A 20,987-nucleotide genomic window follows, 5' to 3' on the forward strand; every position below is an offset into this window, starting at 1 on the left:
CTCTTTCATTTCTTTTACTTGGTCTGTTATAGCATTACTGTTTCTTTACTTAATTCAGTACATGTATTTCTATTGTCGAATAGGACTCCTCTGGTTTGAAGCGAAAATATGGCCGTATGTAAACATTATTGGTTTGCCGCTGTGCTTTCGGTGCCTCTGATTAGTGCTGAACGCTTTGGTGAGTGGAGCAAGGGAGGACAACAATCGTGAATCATTGTATGCATTTTTATTGACCACGAAGGAAATATATTCTCTGCCAGGGCACACTTGCTTTCGAGATAAAAAAGCCCGCTGGCCAAGCGAGTAGGCGGGAGACATAACCAAACGTCTTTCGACTCTTGGCAGCGTCATTGACAGACACTGACGCCGCCATCACTACGAACACCGGAACGCGCGCACACTGTTTATTTCCGGTGACTTTGAAGCAAACGTCCCTCTGGGGGTGAAAACTCAGTCGGGGTTCTCCACAGGCTCACATCCTCCGCACAGGTAATGCGCCACTCTGGCAGGGCTGCTACGCTCCTCTGTGACGATCTGCTTGGGGCTTAGCGTCACTGAGGCGCTTTGCGACAGTTTTTCGCATTGCCACCATGCATAATCGAGCCCTTCACTGCACATTTACGTACAACACTTGTCGATACTGAATCGCTAATCTTTGAGCAGCTACATCTGATAACTCTGGAATGGCACGCCGTGGTTTATGTGGACACAAATTGGTGCAGTTAGAGCCACTGAGAAAACTAATCAGTACGCCGAGTATTACACTCAACTCTACGAGTGACGACAAGAACGGTCAGACTTCAGTACGCATGCTACTTTGCCGGCGGCTACGCCGAACTCCCCTGTACAAGTTACACACAACAGTCCGTTTACCTTTTTCGCCGTCCAGGGCCAAATCCTGGGAGGACACGTTGCCTAGAATGAACACTTTCACACCAGCCAGATCGATGACAAAGTACCCGAGTAAGAACTTCGCTTCATGAACGGTGTGACGTTCACACGGGGTCAATGGCTGTCCCTAACCGCACTCCTAGCGAATCATTTTTGGAATTATGCTCACTAGGAGCGCGAACTTGTTCGCTCTTTTTTTTTTTTTCTCCCAACTTTAATTAGCGCCATTATGACAACTAGGATTTGCTAAAATACTGTTCGAAACGAGGTACAAGAGACGGACACAGTACTTGATGTCACTCGAGCCGACAGAGCCAGCGAGCCGCATCGACTGTGTACAAACGACAAAGGCAGTACTCCGGTTTCGAACAGGGTTTAATTCCAAGACAGGCGCAGCGACGGACAGCTCGACTCGAACGGCATCCGTGAAGGCTCGATGACGGCACCGTCCTCAAAGGTGGTAACCAGGACGCATAGATAGGAGGCGGTCTGCACCAAGAGGCAAATCACGTTAAAAATGTTACGTTTAGGGAGATCACCATTCCTTACCGATTGCAAACAGGGTTTAATGATTTCAAGACAGGCGCAGCCATGTACAGCTCGACTCGAACGGCATTCTGGACGTCTCTCTCGATGACGGCCCCGTCCTGCTCGGCGGTGGCCGGTACGCATAGGCAGGAGGCGGTCTGGAACAAAAGGCAAAGCACGTTAGAAATGTTGTAATTTCGAAGGTAATCACGGCTTACCGAATGCGGGGACCATGATTACGCCTGGCAGGAACGGGAAGGGACGCTGAAAGGCAAAGTAACAGACGAACAGCGACAGAACCACTTTTATTACCAGAAAACACTTCTGTACAAAACACGCGTCGTCGAGCTCAGTAGATAGGACAGATGGAGACGTGTACCTGCCTAGCCAGAAGAGTAGTGCATGTTTGCGGGAAGGAGCAAGTGCAATAAGACACGACGCAAGGGTCAGGGAAAGGAGAGGGCGGAGGCGGTGCCGGACGCGAACCTGAAAAGGAACCAAGGACACCAATTTCATCACTCGCCTTTGCCACGACCCCAATTTGGTGCCGCGGACCGCAGAGCTGCGTTCCGTGCTTCAGTGGTGCTCGCTGAAGGTGGCGACTGTATTCCGAACGCCGCGCGAACCGAGGACGCGCGAGCGGAAGTCATGCCTCGGCTATCGCGGCGTTCGGAAAGGAAGACCGACTATCACCACAGCTTAACGGGGCCACCGAGCTAAAGACCGCCGCGTTTAGAGTCCCAGAATAGAGGCAGCGACGAAGGGCTTCCACCGCGCTTTCGCCGCTGTCCCGAAAGCTAGAGCCTAACGCGCACCGCAAAGCTTTGGTGACAGTCGGAGTCCCTGCATCGCGACAACCCATGAAACGTCCGGCTCCGAAGCGAATGTGCGCCCGGTTTGAAACTTAATCCAAATTTGCGAAGGTTTGCGTCGCGAGAGAACGAGACAAAAGCCGGTTTCGTGGGTACGCCGCATGTCGCCCCGGGCCTTCGGCCACGGAACTCACCACTTGGAAGAGTTGTCGGCGAAGCTGTCTACGCAGCTACGTCGGACGTGAGGGAAGTTCGCAATTGAAGGGCCCACCGGGATGCGCTTGTCCGAGCGAGCCGGTTGGGAGCGGTGTATGGCACAGACACAAAGAAAAACGACTGCAAAAAAAGAAAACGACAACAGTTCTAGAGTTGAAACAACTCTTAGCGCGAACCAAACTTCCCCAATATACAGTACCGCGCAGAAATAAACTCACCCATCCATCGACGCCAACAGCGCGCCGCGCGCGCCGCCAGCTACTCCGAGTCCGATACGCACTTAACAGGCGTGCAACATGGCGCTTCCCTTGTTCTAAAACGCGTTTATCCCGGCGTTACGGAGCGCTGATACTGGCCGGCTACCGCGCCTGCCCGCCCACTCTTTCACATCGCTATCGCATTCCAGAACATTCTGCCAGTTGAAAATCAAAACGACGAAAAAAGACAACTTCCGCTTGTAGTTATCGCATGAAGTCGCAGCCGAGCGGGCACCGGAGCGTGCATGACAAGGCATTTTATGCTGCGTCACGAAGCAAGAGAACCTTCTTGCTCGGTGGTTCTGCCTGCCTATCGCGCTGTCATTGCGTGTGTGCTAGAGGGCTTTGGCTGGCGCGATTGCATGGGCTCTCGATCATGCGGCCGCCGTAACCGACCGTCTTCCGCGGCTTTTGAAACCGAATAAAAAACGCCATGTTTCGAAGGAATACAGCCGGCGGCGCAGGAGCACAAATGCTACTGCGTACGAGTCGTGGCTGTGAAGAAGGACGTAATTTGAAGTGTTTGTTAGAGAGCTGCGGGTGATATATTGTTATATGTTATAAAAAATGATACGAAAGCCGGTTTCGTGGGCACGCCGCACGTCGCACCGGGCCTTCAGCCACGGAACTCACCACTTGGAAGAGTCGTCGGTGAAGACTGTGAAGCAGCATACCGTGAAGGAAGTCCGTGAGGCCCTCGCGGTTGGGAGCGGGGATGGCACAGGCACAACGAAAAACGACTAAAGGAAACGAAAACGACAACACTTATGGCATTAAAACATCTCTTAGCGCGAACCAAACTTCTCCAATAGACAGTATACCGCGTGGAAAAAAACTCACCTGTCCATCGCCGCCGTCACCGCGCCGCCGCTACACTGCTCCCGATGCGCAACAGGCAGGCAAGATGGCGTACCCCTTGTACTAAAATGCGCTTATCCTGGCATTACAGAGCGCTGCCGCCGGCTACCGCCTACCCTTCCACTCTTTCGCATCGATATCGTCTTCCAGAACATTCTGCCAGTTGTAAAACAAAACGAAAAAGTTATCGCATCAAGTCGCAGCCGCGCGGCCACCGGAGCATGCATGACAAGGCATTTTATGCTGCGTCACGGAGCAAGATAACCTTCTTGCTTGGTGGTTCTTCATGTCGGCTAGGGGCTTCGGCTGGCGCGATTGCACGGCGATCATGCGGCCGTTACCGTCCGTCTTCCGCAGCTTTTGAAACCGAATAATATACACGTCTTGAAGAAACAGTCGACTGCGCGGGAACACAAATGCTACTGCGTACGAGTCATTGATTGATTGATTGATTGATTGATTGATTGATTGATTGATTGTAAGGTTCAACGCGCCAACAAAATGAAGGCGATCTTTAACCACCTGGGGATCTTTAACATGCGCCGAAATCTCGTATATACACGGGCGGTTTGGCTCTTCGTATCCACTAGAAAAGCGGCCGCCGCGGCCGGGACTCGAACCCGCGTCCCCGTTCTCAGCAACACAACGCCTTAGCCACTGAGCCATCGCGGCGGGTGCGTACGAGTCGTGGCTGTAAGAAAATTAGTGCCCTTTCCACTCTGTGAAGAAAAATGACCTGCGAAGCTGGGCGCAGTCCACGGAGTGCATGAAAGGAAACACGTTTGTTCGTAAATAGCGATTGAGCATACTTCCTAGCCAATTAGCTGAATGAAACTTGGAAGGACCCAAGGTTCAGTCTCGCGGACCAGCTAGGAGCTGACTCCCGCTTCGTAGGCATCTCACTGTTCGTGTAACACACCAACCCAATCCGCTCGATCACTGAGAGGACACCGGACAAGTCGCATTGGGCCGTTTGACGTCCGCGTTTAAACAAAGGAGGTTAAAAAAATTCCTCCTTGGTTTAAACCTCCCGCCAGCACAACGGAGGCGCCATCAGTAAGGACCGCGTGCACGCACCCCTCCCCCCAAGCCGTGCACGCCGGCAACCGGTTATGTGCGCGGGCTTAGAAGTGAAAGAAACCTGAACAAGTAATACTGCCCCACGTCGACGTTTTAAGCGGGCAAGTTGCCCTTCATCCGGGAGGTATTCGCAGCTACTCGACGAGCTGGAACTAGACGGCGCAGTGCGGCGGTAGCGGCTTTCTATACATGGCGAAGTTGCGCAAAACAAACAAGGTCAAAGACGAAACGACAATAAAGTGCGTTTGTCCTTTCGTTTCTTATTTGCCCTCGTTTGTTTTTGCGCAACGTTGCCATCGATCGCCTCCAACATAGGCCGGCTCGCGGTATGGCTTCCTATTCACCTATTCGCGCTTCTGTTCGGCCGACGCCATTCCCACTCTTCCTCGAAGCGAACGAAATGCATCCATCCTATAGCGAGTTAAAGCTGGAAGGTCTCTAGCTTTATTCCAGCGGACAAACATGGAACCGTCGGTTTCCCGCCCCCGTCGTAGGCACCTTACTGTCTAATACACCAACCCAGACCCAAACCGATTACGAAAGACAACGGACAGGACGCATTGAGCCATGAAAATTGCACATCTAAATGTCGAACCAGCACAACGGGTATTATCGAAAAGGCATGAAGGCCAACTGTCCGTGCGCGCCCGGTGATCTGCGCATATGTATGCATGAAATGCACCGGCGAGAATGCCGTTCGGATAGCCTTTCCAGTTGAAGAATTATGGGCTCACGCCGCCGTCTCAACCGGGCACATACTCGGCGAGGTGGAATTTGAGGCGGCCACGGTGGCGGCGGCTTTCGGTCACTTTAACGCCCATTCACGCTTCTGTGTGTTCTCCGCAATCACCTGATAACGGTGCTACCGCCGTTGTCAGCCAATAGAGAGAGAAAGTGTTTATTAAAATGAAAATATTTACAAGGCGAAGATTCGCCTCTCGACAGAGGGCACAGGTCTCGCCGGGGAAAAAAAAGTGGTTTGAAAAAAAAAACAGCGAAAGGGCAATGAAGAATGAAATGTGATAACAGGCTATAAAAGGCTATGCACAGACTATATACATACACACTCATGTTACCTACAGACTATTTACATTCACACGCACATACACACCCACGCACACAAGAGAGTTAACAGCTGGTGGATAGCCGGTGGGGTCTGGCTTCTACAGTTCATGGGCGGGTGTTGAGGCCTGACTCTTCGAGGTACGAGAGGAGCAGCCTGAAGGCCTCTCGGTGCAGCATGAAGAGTCCCCGAGGACGCAGGATGTCCTCTGCAGTGCTTGACGGTAGCCCCAGCGGCCGGTACCCAGACACCAGTTTGTTCCGGGCACCAGCGTACGCACGGCAGGAGCAGAGGATGTGATCTAATGTCTCGGGGTCGGGGCAGTGGGCACAGGTGGGTGTGGACTTGCGACCCTGCCTGTGGAGGCGTGCTGCTGTGTTGTAGCAGCCGGTGCGGAGCCGGAGGAGGGACCGCTATTCGGGATATCCCTCTGGTGGGAAGGAGCCTCGGGGAGGAGGCGTTGCTCGGGGCCTCACCGGTGGCCACTCTTTTGCAAAGGCTCATGGGTGCATTGTTTTCTCCCGCGGAGAGCCGCCACTTCCGGTTCGGGAGCTCTCCTGGTCTCCCGTAGGCCGTCGGCTTTCACGCGCTTGTGTGCTTGTTGTTTATCTGTTTCCACTGGGGAAAAAAAAAACGCTCATGCATCGGGAATTCCATAAATAGCAACGATTGACCACACTAGGGGTTTATCTGACAGGTAAGCACCCTGTCACAAATAAACAACACGCACACACGCGCCTGACAGCCGCCGGCGCACGCAGGCGTACGGGAGGGCAGGAGAGATCTCGGACCAGAAGTGGCGGGACGTACCTAGAGTCCCTTCGATCAAGGGACTTTAGACGTACCCATGACCCTTTGCGCTTTTTCTGAAAGAGGCACCGGTGGTGGCGAGGGGAATAGCAGTTGTGATAGAGTGCAAGGTTGGCGGTGGCGAGGAGGAGCCCGGGAGCGGTGCGAGAGGCCTCACTGGTGTGGAAGCTGGGGGATGGCTGGGGGTGCTAGATGTATACTGTTGCTAAATGTGTCCAACGTTGGCCCACATTTGGCAACATTGTCACCACGTTGTGTAACGTTGCCTAACGTTACACAAGATTGACAACACGGCAGAAACGTTGCGGCAACAATTTGTGTTACTAGTGGAGATCAGTGGGGCGGTGGTGCCATCTCTCGGGGCCGCCGACGAACAGCGGAGCGCCGGACCGGTTTCAGCGCACAAGCACAAGTGTCTCTCCGGAAGCGCGCGCCGGCTCGGGATCGCGGGCCGTGGTTCTCCGCGATTCCCACAAGGGCGAAAGATTTATCCTGTGTATGTTTTCGTTCCGAGTGTTGAGAGAGAGGGCAAATTGTTCCTTCCCTCGGCGCTCTTTCAATGAAAAAGTTCCGCTAACGAATGCTTGAAACGACCCCCCTTTTGGCCGACAGAATTTCCTGAGCCGCATGTAGCGTATCTTCTGCATACGCTTTATTCCTTCTGAACGTTGGGAGAGGGGGCAAACTGCCTACCTCCCTCAGTCCTCTTTCAATGAAAAAGTTGCGCTGAGAAACGCTTGAAATGACCCCCCTTTTGGCCGAAAGATTTTCCTGATAAATGGCGCATCGAACGTATCCTCCGTATGTTTTCTTCGGAGAGTTGATGAGGCAGTTTCCCCCCCCTTTCTGTCAGGTTAGCTCGTGAGAGGGCTGACGCTAATGACTGGGCCAGTCTCCCAGCAGGCAAGCTTTTTTTTTCTTCTTTTAGGAAAGTGCTCCCAAACTTCACCCCTCACCCCAATCCCAACCGTAGGTCCCAGACGGCTACCGACGGTCTGGGTATTCCACCAAGAGGGTGGGTTGCTGTCCTTGATAAAGGGTGTTGGTCTCTCAGCTGTCTTTTCTCATTAACACACTGGCTTTTGTGAATAAACATTCAATATTTCGTGCTGGTACTTAAGGCATTTATACAGGTTGTGTCTATGGCTTTGACTGAACAGACCAGACTAACAGTTTTGTGCAGTTTTTATCAACCAAAAGGTGCAGTGCATGTCTGGCGAAATTATTGGTTGGCTTGCTTTCTAAAGCATAAAAATTAGAGGATGCCTGAAACAACCTAGCTGGGCCTCTGTTGACCTTTCTGCTAAACACAGCGCAGCGGCGGCCACCATCACCCTCCGTAGCTCGTTCCACTCACTTGCCATCGCCAGGAGCCACTAGTTCGGTCACCCTCCCCCACAGAGTCCTTTCAACTCACCTGAGCTCTGGAGACACACCCTGTCTACCCCGTGCCTGTCTGCCGAGCTTCAACTGGTCGAGCAAACTGTTGTGGCTGGCAGTTAAGGCATACATGGTCTTTTACTGAGGACTCCACTTTTTGAAGGCTTCATTCAAATTTCACTGACAACAAAGACGTGTATTCCTCTTCCTCATCGTTACCATCACCGCTCAAGCCGGCTCGCATTGCACGTGCGGCAGTGGCTTATACCCCATTGGCGCTGCTGTTTCTCCTTCTCGGCACATACTGCATTGCCCTCAGAAAGCTAAGTTGCATGCGATTTAAGTTTCCCAGGGAGTGTTCTGTTTTAATAGCAAGGCGTAGAGCATAAAAACAATCCTCACAACAGCGCAACCACTCAGCTCACGAATTTGATTTATTTGTAGTGATATTTATGTTCTTCGATGCTGCCACCAACAAAAGAGAAAATTTAATCCGCATTCATTAGGCCACAACTGCTACTGCACGCCCACCGTAAAGAACACGTAACATTACGAAACAAGAACTGTACATCACAGAGGCACACCACTGCTAAACAACACTTTTTTATTCCACTCAAACAGCCTCCCCACCCGCACTTTTCTTTTAAATACACATCTCTCTGTACATGAAGGGATTCAAAGCACCCGTGAAGGCAGTTTGTGCAGCATTACCACGCACACGTCTAAAAAGGAAAAGGATGAAAGCAAAAGTTCTTTATTTCACACACACACATTGCGCACACACCTAGGAAGTCTCCTTACTTACAGAGCATCCCCTGTACACTGCTCCCTCTCCCCCACATAAAGATCCGGGTACGGCAATGAGGTGCAACCCTTTCCTTATATATATATATATATACTTTTTTCTTTCAAATCACGAGTTTATGTACAGATGTGTGACTATGAAGTGTCCTCCCGGTCATCCGTGCCACCAGTCCTCAGATGAGCTGGAACAAAAGAAGGCACGAGACATTTTACACAGCTGCTCAGATGAACAATGCAAGAAACTACTCTGTTTGGGCACACGTTGGGCTATAAAATGTGCTAAAACGCGGCTTGGAAGAATTGTTCTTTCCAAGCACAACTGATGGTAGCTTGGGATCAGTCTACTAGGCAGAAACCCGCATCGTAAGATTGTGCCATTGTGTTAGCTTTTTTTTATGCAAATGTCTACTGCCACCTATTTATTAAATTAGACAAAGCCCCCGCTCCTTACTGCATCTTAAAGGAGCCATGAAGAGAAAATGCAAGTTGGTTTTATTCGAAAGATTTCGTGTTTTATAGTGCCCCCAGCGCTTGTCCGGATACAAACGGTGCTTTATTCACTGAGAAATTAAACAATTTAGGTTAAAATTTTGATTTTCCCGCTCAATCGTGTGTTTTCGTGGTCCCAAGTGACATCACTGGAACTGACCGCTCTGCAGCCTAGAGTACCTTCATTCACGCATCCGCCGTACAGGGTAGAGACACGTATACGCTGGCGCCGCCATTTTCGGTTGCTCGCTCGCCGCCGAAGCAAGTCATTGTGTCAAAACCGCGCTAAAATTATCGCCGCAACGCGGTTTACTGAAAAAGTTTGAATCATATTGTCTGTTTCGCGTTGCTAGGTCTCGTGGGAAACGAAAAGAATAACGCGTTGAGCCCGTTGGACCAATTGCGGCGGCACGGGACCGTTCAAAGGTTGTCTCCACCCTGTACAGCGGTGTTGGTTTGTTCCCGCGTTTCTTTACGTTCCGTAACCTAGATGGCGCCACCATACCGTGGCAAGCGTTTGGTTTGTTTTTGCCCGCATTTAAACCTGGCTTGTTTTTGTTCTGGGAGAAAATATTCGTTCCCTGAAACAGTGCTCGCTCGACAAATGGGGTCACGTAAGACACCGTTGCTTGCGTCAATCGGCCAGTGTCGTCTGAGACAACCCCAAGCCCCGTAGTGCTGTGCAGCTAAACCAAGCATGCTGTGCGCAGTACGAACAGCAGAACGCATCAGTACTTCTATGTTTACATGTGCTTTCGTAACTTCCACTGTTTGTCCCATCATTCTTATTGCTTTGTAAAGAATGTGCCCTAAATTTAAGCGCAAATCGCTCGTTCGTCTAGTTTGTAAGTTCTACCTAATTTGCGTCTGCTTCTGCCAGCCTCCGCCAATCGCAGAGCTTAGCTCATGTGACGACATAGGTTCTGTTGCGGGAAATGAGCTGTTGGGTCGCATGACCATTCCTGTTTTTCCTAATTATGTAGCTTATTTGAGCGAAGTTTACGTTAAAAGTGGTGTCAGTATGATTCTAACGAGACAATCTTTTGAATGAACCAAACTTGTGTTTTCTCTTCATGGCTCCTTTAACCTAGTAATACACTGGACTGTGCTGTTATGAAGCTTCCAGATTTTTCAACGCAGTTCTGCCCATCATTAATGGCAGTACTGGCATGCCCACACAGCTACAACAATGCACAAGTACTGCGCAGTGCACGCTAGTTAGCAAGCCAAGATGGGTTTTGTTAACATTGAAGCTGGCAAGCGCATCAGCAAGCGCAAGTGCGAAAATGCCGCACTTTCCTTGACACAGGGAAAACTTTTAAGTGGAATAGATGTAAACATAAGTATGAGCTTTGGTGAGGTGAATCGTCAGTTTGTACTTGTGGCTCGGAGCAAAAAAATATCTTGCACATCCCGAAAACATGATTCAGTACATCGTTAGCCCCCCCATTCACCTCTTGACTCGTCGATCACTTAAAGGGGCCACGCAGACAAAACACAAGTTTGGTTCATTTGAAAGATTGCCTGGTTAGAATCATACTGGCACCACTTTTAATGCACGCTTTGTTCAAATAAGCTACACAATTAGGAAAAAAAGGAATGGCCATGCGACCCACTAGCTCATTCCCCGAAACAGAATCTATGATGTCATATGAGCCCAGCTGTGCGATTGGCTGAGGCCGGCAAAAGCAAATGAAAATCAGGCACGGTTTATAAGCTTGCCGAACGAACTAGGGCTTAAATGTAATGCCTATTCATTATACAGCAGTAAGAATAGTGCGGTATACAATGAAATTTACAAAAATACACATAAGCATAAAAGGAACGATGTGCACTGCTGTTGGTACTGGGCGTACAATGCTTGTTTTAGCTGCACAGCTGTCCGCTGGTTTGGAGTTGTCTTATACGACACTGGCCGATTGGCATTAGCAACGTTGTTTTATGTGACCCTGTTTGTCGAGCATACCCCATGTTTCACGAAGCTATTACGTTCTACGGTAACCAAAACAAGCCAGGTGCAAAGGTAAAAAAGCCAGGTCACAAGCAAAGCAACGGCAGACAACGGTCCATGGATGAGTATGGTAGCGCTACCTGGGAGGACTGGCGGCAAGCAAGGCTGCAGAGCCGAATGACGCAGTGTAGTTCGTTTGAATACGCGCACTTATGACTTCATTGCTGACATTACAAAAACACATGATTTGGCGGGTGAATCAAATTTTAACCTAAATTGTTTATTTTCTCCGTGAATGCGGCATCATTTGCTGATGGACAAGCACTGGGGGCACTATAAAACACGAACTCTTTCGAATAGAACAAACTTGTATTTTGTCTGCATGGCTTAAGATGTATGAGATGTTTTGCTGAGCTAACGAATAAACCTCAGGTACAAGAGGACTGTGATTTGGGCGAGTTGGTGAAAGTTCATGATTGACAATTCAGCGCGCGAAAACACGGCACAAAAAGAACGAGAGTTAGACAGGACAGCGCTGCACTCACAACTGATTTATTTCGAAGAAAACATTGGTCATATATACAGATCAGTCTCCCACGTGGCGGTAACTTATTGCACCCGCTAACCACAAACAAAAAAACGCAATCATTAATCGGTTTGCACATGTGTAGTCTTTGGTTTACTTGGTCATGCAAAGGCGTCACTCAGATACGCGTATTCCCGGTCATGCAGCACTATTGAGGGCATACTTATACAACGGTCAGCAGCTCGTCTGATTTGAAAGGCCTCGATAATTTCCCGTGTTGTTTTATCTTTGTGTCTCGACAACACAGTGGTTTCATTGAAAAGCGGCTCACAATCTTGTTTTCAGCAGTGTTTTGCCAGGTTGTCCGAGCACCAGCGTTCATTTAAAACGAATCCAAACAGCCACCTGGCAAAACACTGCTGCAAACAAGATTGTGAGCCGCTTTTCAATGAAACCACTGTGTTGTCGAGACACAAAGATAAAACAACACGGGTAATTATCGAGGCCTTTCAAATCAGACGAGCTGCTGACCGTTGTATAAGTATGCCCTCAATAGTGCTGCATGACCGGGAATACGCGTATCTGAGTGACGCCTTTGCATGACCAAGTAAACCAAAGACTACACATGTGCAAACCGATTAATGATTGCGTTTTTTTGTTTGTGGTTAGCGGGTGCAATAAGTTACCGCCACGTGGGAGACTGATCTGTATATATGACCAATGTTTTCTTCGAAATAAATCAGTTGTGAGTGCAGCGCTGTCCTGTCTAACTCTCGTTCTTTTTGTGCCGTGTTTACGCGCGCTGAATTGTCAATCATAAACCTCAGGTAGGTCAACAACTGAAGAGGTAAAAGTGATTCACAGAAACAAGATGGATGGTTGCTTGTTTCTCTTGCCTCGGTATTTCATCACACTACCCACCAGCATCAGGCACGCAACGTTGAGTGGTTTCATGATCTTGCACCTCGTGCAAAAAAGTGGTGCCCCATCTCACTACTGTGAAAAGCAAAGTGGTCCCCCAAAAAAGTGGTCCCCCATCTCACTACTGTGAAAAGCAGTCCTTACTCTGTTACTCACTCAAGTTGGAGGCACACACATAAACCCCAGTTTCTTTTAAAAGTTGCCAAGCTTAAAAAAAATGGAGCCCTTTTTAAAGAGGCCATGAAGACAAAATACAAATTTTGTTCGTTAAAGCTGCTTTGTACCAATGACAATGATGGCTATTTTATCGCAAACTTGAAAAAAAAAAAATCCAGATATTGAAGGAAACACATAGAGTAGTGGCGACTTCCCCGCCAGTCTCCGGCATTTCCCCACGAAGTCACAGAATGTCATTCGTGCGACTGGTGGCCACTGACCTAAACCACCGCCAAGAAACATGAATGCCAATGCCCGGTTAATACAGTGATAACTCTCTTTTTAGTGCTGGCCCATTTTACGTCACTCCTGCCCATAATACGTCACTGTAGTGCACAAGTTCCCCACATATAATATTTCCTGCACCTTTTCGGCTAAAAAACATTTTCGTGGCCGGAAGGGAGCTGAGCGAGTTACCAAAGACTAGTTCTTGGGGAGACATTGGCCTTAAAACAACTTCTTTTAATTTGCAAGTAAACTTTGTGAAACTTGTCAGTTTTGCTGTTTTTTTCCCACTGATTTCAAATATGCCATTATTTTTTCAGTTGGTCAATTAGTTCCCAAGATAATTAGACATAATTAGCCATTTTTGGAGGAACAATACACAAAACAGTGTCGGTGATAAAACAGTAATCTTTATATTTTCCAATACTATGAACCCCGGTGAATGCAATAAAAAATTTGTTTTTTTTTATGCACTGCTTGGAACTAATTTTACAGCTCATTAAACTTCGGTGTTTGAAATGGGCCTTCAAAATGGTTTCTTGCCACTGGTTCTGCCAAAGTTTAACGAACTCTACAGAGCCAGCTCACATGAACCCGACTCCTGAGAAAAAGCAGCAGTGCAAGTGAGCCCACTCACAGATGCATGACGCCAGTCAAATCGGCCTCGTTGACACTGCACTTGAGAAGCCCTTTGGAGGTCACGCGTCCAGCAACTTAGACGACGAGCCCTTGTTGGGGGAGGCCTCGCGTTGGGACTCCTTGCCGGCGGCAGTCGATGCCTCCGCGGGAGACGGCACAGGTGGCTGGCTGGGGATGGTGATGGCCACCTGAGAGGGGCCCCCTCCCTCCCCCCCGGGCCCCACCTTGGGGTGGTGCAGTGGGGTGCCCAGTGAGGGTGCTGCCGTGCTGCTGCTTGCTGTAGAAGACTGGTCCTCGTCCGAGAGCAGGGGCCACTGCTGCTCAACCTTCGTCAGTCGCTCGCTCAGAGCCCGCAGCGCTATCTGCCTGCAAGTCAGCATCCAACACGCAAGTCGCAACAAGCTCTGCTGCGACAGCCGGGGATGCAGTCCAGAGTTACAAACACAAAAAAATGGGTCAGGTTTAGCACTTGTACACCCAATTATAATGAGCGAAAGGTGAAGCGCACGCACAGACAGCTCAGACAGTGCGCCATCCATGGCAAAATTGAGCAACCAAGTGCCGCTGAAGCAGCCATTAATCCCTTGCCTGCTCACGGGGGACCGCAGCAGCAAGGCTCTAATCAAGCACAGCTGCGACACCTCTTCGCAGCGGATCATATGGCGTGGCAGCTCAAGGTCATTGCGACGCGATGAACGATCTTGCAAGCCTAGAGCTTTCACTTTGGAAGCATTTACTTTCAACAATGCGGGAGTATAATCAGCTGCACAGTAGCGCTATCCTTTTTACCCTGGCAATGCGGTGGTTCCTCAGACCAAGATTACTCCCTCGATCAGGTTTCACCAACAGGCAAAGCTGCCAATTTCCTGCCAGTGTTAGTGAAATTCCATTCTTTGTGCATGAATTTTCTCTTTGAACTTGTAAACGTCTCATTCTTTGCCCCCCAAATGTTCACATCTTGATCCCCCCCTTTGGCCCATTCCCTCCCTTCTTGTTCCATTTCTCATTGCCCATTTTGCTACTTGTGTGGTCTGCCCGTTGTCTGTTTTACACAATCGCATGAGCTGTCAAACTGTATGGGTTGCTGTTACTTTAAGCTAGAATGTTCTCTTCCACAGGAGCTTGTCCCTTATTAATCATGTAAATGTAAGGTGGATGTAAATGCAAAGCGGAGCAAAGCAGAAGAAACGACAAGGAAGATGTGAGCAGTCTTTTTTATCTTTTGTTTTGCTTTGAACTGCTTTTCGTCACAAATGCCTCCCAACTAGCCCCCGAATGTCAGCATTGTTTCATAATCCATGCAGTGTGCTACCTATCCGTGAGCAAACACCGTCGAAATAATTACTGCATTTGCACAATTTTTAATGCACGCCTTTTTTCGCTAAAAGTAGCCTTCAAATGTGTGTCTGCGTTACAATCGGGCAGAAAACTGAAATTGGCTTCAAAGCGTCCAGCAGCATCGCCATGGATACAACATCCAACTCAATCCAATCCAAAACAATCCGTCAACCTCAAGCGAATAAATGCCGTACACATTCCTCAATGGGCATACCTTTGCCCGCTGTTGCGTATATTTATTTCAAATTATTTTTTCAGATTGAATCATTTTTTCAGGTTTTCATGAGGAAACTTACCTGCACACTGCAATCAGGGGCACGTTACAATCATGCAAATACAGTAATAAAAACACCTAAAAGCCAATTCACATGACCGACATGCCTGCCAAAGCCTCAACAACTTACTGCCACATCAACAAACAGTCCAGCTGCTGAAAGCATTAACAGAAAAATAGACGGGCAGGCGACAGCTCGAACAAGTCAACAGTATTTTGTGCCCTATTGGTACAGCAGGCAACAACAGTGCACAAATTAGTTGTTAAGAGAAAGGCTAACTCCCACAGGCACTTACTACTTTCTACGAGCTACATATAAAGAGAGAGAATGCGTAGCGGCCAGGTCAAGTGGCTTGAATAAAACAACGCCTAACTGCTCAACAACATTGGCCTGTCTTTTATGCATTCATGCATGTTTATTGCATGCACAAAATACTGCAAGGGCTTTTTTATATTGGGACACTTGTCGTAAATAAAACATTAGAGTACTTGTAGCATGTCACAAAAATTACCTACAAGCACATTTCATAAGCATGAGCCCAGATTGAACAGAAACTTAAAAGTGCACATAGGCTGGAAACGCAAGTCATGGCAGTAGAAACGTACATTCTTTAAATAATGGTAAAAATTACTAGGGAGCTTTAAAAAATCAATCTCCCCAAACATACTACAGCCCAGTACTTGTAGGCATTCTTATAATGATTTGGCATGGAACGTACCATGAGCAAATAAAACGTGGTGGTATGTAAATTGCCGAGGGACATGTAAATTAATACTGCTTAATAAATCAGGTGCATCGAGATGATCATTACAACTTTACCCTACATAGCAGGTGCACTGCACATGGAAAATTGTGGCACTGCATCACAAATACTCGCACAACTGTGCGTCTAGTTATCACAGAGAACATTGTAGGCACGCAGGGTGAGACCTAATTTGTTCAGCGAAACCCGCTTAACAGATCACCTGTTCACACCTTCACTCACTAGTCCTATACCGAAATTGAAATTTTCTAAATGGAGCTCCTCGAGATTTTATTACAGCCAAAACTCGTTATAACGAAGAAGTATCGGGACAGCAAATTAGTTCGTTACAACCGATAGTCGTTATAACTGTAGAGGTAAGAACCGGCTATAACAAATCGACAATCTGGCTTGCGCAGAAATACTTGATACAAAAATGCATTTTTTGAGGCTTTGAACCCATTATACACAAGGTAACCCTTGCCTATTTCCTTGTTGTATTTCAAGCTCAATGAACTGGAACATGAGTACGTGAAATTACAACAGACCAGAGTTCATTTGACAAAACAGGACTGCGGCCTTATTTGTTTGATGAAGGATGTAATCTTCGCCTGGTGGATACTCACAGCCCTGAGCAGGATGAAGTTTTCCACAGTGTTCATGAACAAAAGGGCCTTTATACTTCTGCAGATTAGGACTACGGGGGATTTTTCCAACTACCTTCTCAGCCTCTTGGCCAAATATTTCTTCGTTATATCCGATACCGAGCGGCTTTCACGGTTTCAGTTTCGTTAGAAAAGGATAAGCGCCATTGAAATAAACCGTGACCGACCAAAGTCTGTATTTACTTCGCTATAGCCGATAATTCGCTATATCAGTGTTCGTTATAACGAGGTTCAACAGTGTGGGGTTTAACGTGCTGAAGCTGCATTTGGGCTACGAAGCACACCGTAGCGGAAGGCTCCAGATAAATTTTGACTACCTGGGGATGTTTAACATGCGCCGAAATCTCAACACTTGGGCGCTTTCATCCATCGCCGCCATTTGAAAAGCGGTCACCACGACCGGGATCTTAGCCACTGAGCCACCGGTAAGGCGGGTCTCCTCAAGATTTGAGCCTCCGTCAAAGTGGGCTCACCTCCTCCGCTCGGCGTCCTGGGGGTCCGTGCCCGGAAGGTTGATCGTCACTGTGGAAGCCGATCCACTGGACAGGTTGTACTTGCGCGGCGGCTTCCGGCACAGCTTGATCTTGACAAAGAAGTTGAACACCAGGTTCCCCACCAGGGCAATGGGGGGCTGCAGCACGTTGGGGAAAAAACTGCCCCAGACACGGGGAAAAGGAGTTTCAGCACAGGCTCGCAGTGAGCAAAGCTTACATCACAATAAGCACAGCTGTTGTGTCATGGGGAATTTAAACTGACACCGCATTTGCGAATAAATTTGTACGCTATGCCTTTCGATTCCATGCCTTTGTCGTGGTTTAGTGACACCAATGCACTGATGGACTAAAATATTTGTGGGAACACCCAGTGTAATACCCCTGCTACACTAGCATCCGAATGTCATTTGACTCAAATGCGAAGCTGCGCTGCTCCACTGGGTTTTGAAATGCCATTCGGCTCAAACAACATTGAAGCCAAATGAGCACCCAGGGAGACATTTGGGCTCTCAAATGCCATTTATAGCACTCTCGTGCACAGCGTTCTAAGTCAGCATAAACAAATACATTACTGGCGTACTTCAAACAAACAAAATATTCTTAATTGTGGGACTTTGTTTACTTCTCGAGATGTAACAATTCTGTGCTCTCTGCACCAGTGCGAGCAAGCGACAAACCAGTGTGGCCAGACAGCACAAAAAACCTCGATTGCGATTCACAATTACGCAAATACCGTGTCAAAGCTTACGTTATTGATAATTTGATATCATTATAATGCCGAAGACTGCCGCTAAATTTGACTGTTGCATTATTGTGTAAAAACAGAACTTGACAGCAGCAGCGCCATGCAGCATGGCGAGCGATTGTTAAAGCTGTCAAATGCTATCGAAATTGTAGTGGAGCACGGCAGATTCTGAATGGTATTCGAAGCCCCCCCTTTGAGTCAAATGATACTTAGTTTAAATAACATTCGGACCCTAGTGTAGCTGGGGTATAAGTTACAAGACAGCTTGGGTTTAGCTATTTGTGATTAAATTTGTATGATATACCCATTCATTTTCCACGCCTCTGATTTGTTTTACCGAGAGCAATGTATTCATGGACTAAAAATTCTCGTGGGCACGCTTAGCTTAAGTTATCAGCTTGGCTTCAGTTAGCACATAAATTGTCTTTCGAAACATTGAAACGCACATTTTGCATCGGAATTCTGAAGCAATGAAGCCACGAGGCTAGTTTTCTGCCTCTGTTCATGCGACATAGGTCTCGAGCTGAAGGAATCAAAGGCACTTTTGCAAGGTGTCAAAACAGCGAAAGAATTTGAAGAGTGCCTCAACTCTTTGTTGCCAATGGGTTGCAGACTGTGCACGCATTAACAGCAACCACAAAAGCCTGACTCTTGCAGTAGATATTGCTGATAACCCCTGGCGTAATCTTTTTGAGATTAGATGCATTAGCATGGGTATAGGTCATTTGCACAGCATGTGCGCTTGATAGCACCAGCTCAGATAACACCAGTGCCTGTCAGCATGCCGCGTTGCATGCAACAAAAACCTCATTCACATGGTGTTGGCCAATGTTGCGAACTGTGAGCAATTCCAGTTTGCAATCCTGCAAAGGGCTGTTTCCTTGCTGTATAACCGAGGAGTCTTTCTCCGTAATTCGTCAAAATTCTTGCCACATCCAACCGCCAATACCATATCTGCTTAAAGCCGCTAATCCGCAAGAGCAATGGGCAGAACACACACACCATGTATGTAAGAACAGGTGCACATTCAGGCCATGAATTCTTCACAAACTAGCACGGTAATACTTCTGCGATTAAAAAGCTTGAAGAGAGGCAAGACAAAGTTTTGCACGCATAAAAATTTTTCAGCTATGAGGTGTTCCGAGCGAACTCAAGTCAATCTGAGCGAATTTATAGGGCTGAACTTCGGAGAGTTTAAGCTCCCCAGTTGGTTTTTTTTTTTTTTTTTTTTTGCTTGACATGGCTATTTGTGCAGACAAAGTGCAATTGACGTTGTGTACCATTTTGTGCTTCTCTTCAACCCAAACAGTCACAGAAGTCGGAATCCAGCCCACTAGCTAATGCTCTAGTGGGTGTTTAAGTAATGGAGCTGCCAAATGATTTGCCTGGACCATTACGTTTAGAAATTGGCTATCAAAAACATTCCTATATATCAATGTGACCCACAAAAAGCCTACTATAACTGCCCTTAAACTTTTTCGAGTCTTTTCCCACACAGTTCTGTAGTGGAGCGCTGTAGCTTAACATAGTAAGGGAGCTCGAATTTGGCCAGAATCTATTGCGTTTCACTGGCAAATTTCAATTTGCTTCCTTGACACCGCGTTTTGTTTACCTTTCGCGGATTGAGAAGCCAAACCCAGATCGGCGTGATTCAATACCAGTTGTCTCCAATGCTCTCTTAAAAAATACCATAAAACAGGCCAACGCGTTTCCTTAGTGCTGCTTCATGCTACCGCTGGGCAACACAACCTTTAGGACTGGACGCATTAACCATCCCTAAACGATAAACTCGGACCAACGAAGCTGTCTCGGCGGTCCAAGCGTCAACAACACGGCATCTCACAAGACACCGAGCAGCCTGAAAGGCGATCCAGACCAGCTAGATAACAAGCTGACGACAAAAAGTATCGCCGCAGAAGCTTTCCCACGCCCCGATGTCGTCAGCGCGACGAGTCATCAGGCGCGTCCCAAGGCCGCCAACGCACCTAGCAAACGTGAAGTGATCCGCCATGTCTCCCTTACTGCCGTTGCTGTGGTGCTGGTAGAAACGCAGGTACACCCAGGACGACAGCACGCCCGACGCAAACATCACCGGGTAGGTGCCTCGGAGTACCTGGCAGGCCCACAGGATGACCGATGCCAGGAGCACGGTGAGGGGGACGTTTCGGTTGCGGATCTTGCCGAAGGGCAGCGGCACTAGGACGTGGTCGGGCATGATCTGCTTGACGGCGACCATGACCGCGGCGCAGTAGCCGGCGAGGCCGTGGATGCGCACGGCGAAGAGGTAGTCCGGGTTCCAGCTGACGGAGTACAGCATTATGTAGTAGGCCACCGACAGGAAGGCGACGCTCGTGTTGACGATGGCGAAGAAGGTGAGCATCTCGATGGCGCCCCACAGGGGCTCGATGAGCTTCCCGCACAAGCCCACGGTCACGATGTCGGCGATCACCATCCACACGCTGTTCTCGAAGAAGGCGTGCGTGAACGCGGTCCATATCCAGAAGCTGGGCGGTATGATGTAGCCCGGCGTGACGCACACGGCCCGCGACGCCACTTGGCTGTACGAGAGGAAGTAGCAGAGGAACACGGCCAGGCTCAGTACTTTCACCACCGTGCTGCACGTCTGCAGCGCGGCCCACAACTGCTGCCGCAGGTACGGCAGGTTTCGCTGCACCACCGTGGAAGCGGCCATCTTCTTGGCTGCCATCTTTTTTTCCCCCCCTCCTGCAGCGAATGACGAACCGGAAGCGGCGAAGGCGCCGACAGGATGTGACGACTGGTGGTTAGAAACTGCCTGGTAGGCAGCGCTAAGGTGGGCCTCCTTGCTTAGCAGCGCGTCGGAAGAGGAAAAGAAACGAAGTTGACACAAGGGTAAAACAAGGGGTACATAAAATAAGTTTTATAATGGTGGTTTATTGTCGAGAAGACAAAACGCGTAACCAGATAGAAAACAGGTGAAATTCAGATATTAGAGAGTTTTAGTATAGCGGAAAGCACCACTTTAGCGCGCCCATAGCGTTAGCGGGCACGCTAACCGTAGCATAACGAGGCGCTATCCGTTC

General features: G+C 48.6%; 1 protein-coding gene across 9 annotated transcripts; it reads right to left on the reverse strand.

The window, feature by feature from the left end:
- Positions 1–1,248: 1,248 nt before the first annotated feature.
- LOC144159377 (transmembrane protein 115) lies at positions 1,249–20,638 on the reverse strand. 9 transcript variants are annotated; one of them, XM_077690821.1, is made up of 9 exons: positions 19,911–20,638; positions 17,160–17,339; positions 13,665–14,032; positions 2,666–8,881; positions 2,426–2,567; positions 1,803–1,905; positions 1,638–1,683; positions 1,441–1,577; positions 1,249–1,380 (listed from the first exon to the last, which is right to left on the reverse strand). In XM_077690821.1, the coding sequence occupies exons 1-3, from the start codon at positions 20,630–20,632 to the stop codon at positions 13,726–13,728; spliced, it is 1,209 nt and encodes a 402-aa protein (XP_077546947.1). In that variant the 5' UTR covers positions 20,633–20,638; the 3' UTR covers positions 1,249–1,380; positions 1,441–1,577; positions 1,638–1,683; positions 1,803–1,905; positions 2,426–2,567; positions 2,666–8,881; positions 13,665–13,725. The 9 variants fall into 9 exon arrangements, with proteins under 9 accessions (XP_077546947.1, XP_077546944.1, XP_077546943.1 ...); XM_077690818.1 differs by having other exon boundaries at positions 1,799–1,905; XM_077690817.1 differs by having other exon boundaries at positions 1,441–1,905; positions 3,338–3,444; positions 3,545–8,881.
- Positions 20,639–20,987: the final 349 nt, after the last annotated feature.

Source organism: Haemaphysalis longicornis, unplaced genomic scaffold (genome assembly GCF_048455015.1).
Source record: "Haemaphysalis longicornis isolate Haplotype H1 unplaced genomic scaffold, Haemaphysalis longicornis Haplotype H1 scaffold_10, whole genome shotgun sequence".
Lineage (NCBI taxonomy): Eukaryota > Metazoa > Arthropoda > Arachnida > Ixodida > Ixodidae > Haemaphysalis > Haemaphysalis longicornis.

What these genes read in the sequence shown, in the direction of transcription:
- LOC144159377 (XM_077690817.1), bottom strand. Translation starts at nt 20,632, where the DNA reads ATGGCAGCCAAGAAGATGGCCGCTTCCACGGTGGTGCAGCGAAACCTG. An exon ending in GATCACTTCACGTTTGCTAG is followed by an intron (nt 17,340 to 19,910) that starts GTGCGTTGGCGG and finishes TGTCTGGGGCAG; the next exon opens with TTTTTTCCCCAACGTGCTGC. An exon ending in CAGGACGCCGAGCGGAGGAG is followed by an intron (nt 14,033 to 17,159) that starts GTGAGCCCACTT and finishes GCTGACTTGCAG; the next exon opens with GCAGATAGCGCTGCGGGCTC.